We start from the raw sequence: 4,048 nt of genomic DNA, 5'->3' as shown, positions 1-4,048 counted from the left end.
CAGAGGGAAATGCATCCATTAGGGAAGTCTGTCAGATGTCAGTGCTCGTTGCTGACTGAAAGCATGTGGTTGGATACGTGAAACAAAGAGAAATGAATCTGTGCCATTTTACCACTCCTTTCCTGCTCCCACAATCCACTGCAGAAAGGGGAGGGGCTCCAGCTTAAGGCATTCCACACTCTGCTCCAATTGGGCAAAACACAGAGCAGGGTCACTGTCACTAACCAATAGCATAGAGCTGAAGGCAGATGATGACAAACTGGATAAGGCAGTGAGTGAGTGTGTGTGTGTGTGTGTGCACGTTTAGGATGGGACTAAGTGCACGTGGGTGTGTGTGTTTTTACACATTCAACATGGGACTGTGTGTGTGTGTGTGTGTGTGTGTGTGTGTGTGTGTGTGTGTGTTCATAACCCACCCACCCCTAATGCACAATACAAAAGTTATAGGACAGTGAGCACAGGTGTGTATGTGTGTGTGTGTGTGTTTGTGTGTGTCACTGTGATAAGTGTGTGAGTAAGTATGCATTCTCTGTTCTCTATGAGTGTTAGTGCATATGTATGTATGTGCTCCCTATTGAAGGTACTTGTTTTTATGTGTACTTGTTTTTATGTAAATGTGTGTGAAACCTCTATGGAGTGTGTGTGTGTGTCCATGTGTATGTGGGAAACCTCTATGGGTATGTGTGTGTGTGTGTGTGTGAGTGTGTCAGTAGGAAGACGTGTATTTTCAATGTTAGCGTTAGCATTAGCATTCTGTTCGATCAGTGAGTCCATGAAACCACACCCACAAAATGGCTCCCAGACAGCAGTCCCGCCCCACTATGTGATTGATTAGGGCGCTGGCCAATGGGAGGAGTGTGTGATCCGCTGACAGGCCTCTGGTTGATGGGGTTGTTCAGAGCAGACGGTTCTCCAGTGTTCCTTAGTAGAGTTCTTCCTCAAGGGTTTGTAAGGGATCAGTGGGATGATGCTCCATGTCCAGTTGCCTTGGTAACAGTCTGATCTTTGACCATCCACACAAATCCCCCAGATAAACAAAAAAACGACCAAACAAACGAAGCGACCGAAATAAACAAGCAGGTAGCGCGGCGTGCCAGTGAGTTCCGGAGCGGCGACATCCTTCCTGTCTCCATGGGGAAGGCCCCTTCTCACTGTGATTGGGTAGAACGTTGCATTAGAAAACGAGTGTTAGACGAGAAACGAGCAGTGAGATGTGCCCGGCGCACACACACCACCCCCAGCAGGGCAGCGAGGCCAAACACACTCGTCTGTGGTGAGAACCTCCGTCCCCGATGAAGGAGTGATTTTACGGGTCAGTACTGCAGATCTCCACTAGGTGGCGCCATACTGGTTTAGTCTTATAAAAAGGACATCACTACGAAACTGCATCGTTTACTGAAGGGGATGTGCGGCGCTCCAGTATAAAGTGCTTCATTATGCTGTTATCTGTTTTGTTTTGTTTGTTTCCAGTCTCTTATTAAAATATCATTTTCCCTGGAGTGAAACCATAGTAAACATGTTACACGTAAAAATAATCATTTGGAATGTCTTTAAAAAGGTCTTCAGGAGACTTAAGCTGAGGATGGCCCCGGTGCCTGCAGGACAAAGACAGAAGACACATCAGAGCATACACACACACACACATACCTGTACACACACACACACACACACAGACACATACACACACACAGACACTAGAGATGCACCGATATGGAATTTTAGGGCCGATAACGATAACCGATATTTATTGGTTTGTTGTGTCCGATACCGATATGGTAACCCATTATATTACTCTTAAAAAAATGTGAAAAGTAAATTGGGGACAGCATTTAATAAGCATCATTTAACTGCAGTAATTTTACCTACCACCAATGATGGACAGAACTCATAATAGTGCTCAATGGTACAGCAGTCAACAAAATAGCTGTAGCCTAGGCCTATGCGTGGCTCCTTTAAGTGAACCTGACGTCAGTGAATTGCAAGTGAGTGGCCAGTGAATCGTTTCGTATCTACGCTCAACGCAGATAAACAGCTAAAGCTATAGCAACCAAATCAGTGTTTGTGAGGGAAACTTATGTTTAGTTTCAACTGTGCGTAACTTAATAAAGCTGCAACTCCTCAGACTGTATCTTGTGTCCGTCTACTCTGTTGTGCACAACCTGCGGGAGCAGAAATGAAAGGGGTTAACCCCGAAGGTTTTAATAACTTATAATGATGACCTGTCTGGAACTGAAGCAGGAATGGTTAGCATATTTCTCGGTAATAATACAAAACCCAAGCTAACAAAATGCATATATAATACTAAAATACAACTTAGAACTACTTATCTACTCGTCCCACTGAAGAGTTTGATTATTTGTTTCCTGGACTAACGCGGTGAAGAGCACAAGACTGCTCTAGGTAGGCTGAGCTCGGATATGCTAAGGTTAAACGGAGGATCATTCACGAGAGGATTTTGGGCTGTACAGATTCAACGTAGATCCACAGATCTTGTTAAAATTGTGAAATACAACCAAACTCAAGTACATAAGTGTAGCCAGTCGGCCCTTATATACGCCTTCTTGGGAAATTAGGGCTTTAAAAAAATATCGGCCAGAATTCTGTTATCGGAACGATAATAATATTTTCATTTTTTCACTTATCAACTCACCAATATATTATTGGCCGCCAATATATCTTGCATCCCTAACAGACAGACACACACACACACACACACACACACACACACACATACACACACAGACACATACACACACACACACACACACACACACACAGACACATACATACACACACACACACACACATCGAACCTCACATAAAAAACAATAAAAACACTTATTTCCTCTCAACAGACTACTAAAGACCAGTATTTCTACTCTACTATGTAACTACTTCTGCTACCACCCATCACTAATTGCGTGTGTGTGTGTGTCTCGTCTGTATGTGTGTTTGTGAGAGTGTATGTGTGTGAGTGTGTGTGTCTGTCTATGTGAATGTATATGTGTCTTTAAAGGGGAAATCCGGTGTAAAATGGATTTTGGATATGCTTAGCATGATAACGAGTTTGAACGTTCGTTGGGGAGCAAAAAAAAACGCTAATCCAAAGCATTCTAAACTAGCCTGTTTTTAGGTGATGCTTGCAAAATGCTAACACTGGTAGCGATAAGGCATTTCTCATGGTGAAAAGATCGCTAATTTTGAACTATTTACGAGGCTCAAAGTAGCCAGTCACTTCTTTGGTAGTATAACGAGAGTCCTAACATATAAAACAAGGCATTGACGACTTTGTAAATGTACAGATAGCTTATTAAAAAGGCCTGTACACAGATAATACCTTGAGTCGTTTGGCGGTCGGCGCAATCTTGAAATTAAGTCACTACAACACAGATCTCTAAAGTACTTCCGTCAAAAACACGCAAGATCTGTGTTGTTTCAAGATGGATTAGCGTTTTTTGCTCCCAACGAACGTTTGAACTCGTTATCATGCTACATGATCCATTTTACATCAGATTTCAATCAGATACAAATGTGTGCACATGAGCATAGTCATGAGCTTGTATTTGAGCGTGTGTGTGTGTGTGTGTGTGTGTGTCTAATAGCCACTAGTCTACACAAACTCACCTGATCTCTGCCAAAGACCCTCCCTAGTCTCAGAAAGGCAAAAATCTCCTCCTCTCCTCCTTTTCTCTCCTCTCATATCTTCTATCTCTCCACTCCTCCTCTTGCCCCCTCCCCTCTGCTCCCCTCCTCCCATCCTCATGTCTTTTCCTCTCCTCCTCTCCTCTCTTTTCTTCCTTTCTCCTCTCCTCTCATCTCCTCCTCTTCATCTCATCTCCTCCTCCTCTCTCTCTCTCTCTCTCTCTCTCTCTCTCTCTCTCTCTCTTCAGAATGTCTCACCCCCTCCCCCCTTCTCTCTCTAAGGTCACTGGTGCTGTGTAAGGCCAAAGGTCATAGTTCAGAGGTCAAAGTTGAGCTGCGGCTCTGGTGTGAGGTAGACACAGGCGGTAGATGAGAGGAGGCGCGTGATGGTGACGAGGAGGAGGAG

The 4,048-nt window shown here is 44.0% G+C and overlaps 1 protein-coding gene across 4 annotated transcripts in view; it reads right to left on the bottom strand.

Moving 5' to 3' along the window:
* Window positions 1-472: 472 nt before the first annotated feature.
* Window positions 473-4,048, bottom strand: part of slc44a1b (solute carrier family 44 member 1b) — a 24,974-nt gene continuing 21,398 nt past the window's right edge. For 3 of the 4 annotated variants that reach the window (XM_042060909.1, XM_042060910.1, XM_042060912.1), the window contains one exon: window positions 3,850-4,048. This exon is cut by the window's right edge and continues 771 nt beyond it. Coding sequence is in view for 1 of the 4 variants with exons in the window: in XM_042060911.1 (XP_041916845.1) it covers window positions 1,572-1,595 (24 nt within the window). In the remaining 3 variants the exon portion in view is untranslated. Of the gene's footprint in view, window positions 1,596-3,849 lie in introns of those variants that run through there. The other variant, XM_042060911.1, reaches the window with a different exon arrangement.

Source organism: Alosa sapidissima, chromosome 14, assembly GCF_018492685.1.
Source record: "Alosa sapidissima isolate fAloSap1 chromosome 14, fAloSap1.pri, whole genome shotgun sequence".
In the NCBI taxonomy this organism is placed as follows: Eukaryota; Metazoa; Chordata; class Actinopteri; order Clupeiformes; family Clupeidae; genus Alosa; species Alosa sapidissima.
This window is presented reverse-complemented; position numbering and strand designations above follow the sequence as displayed.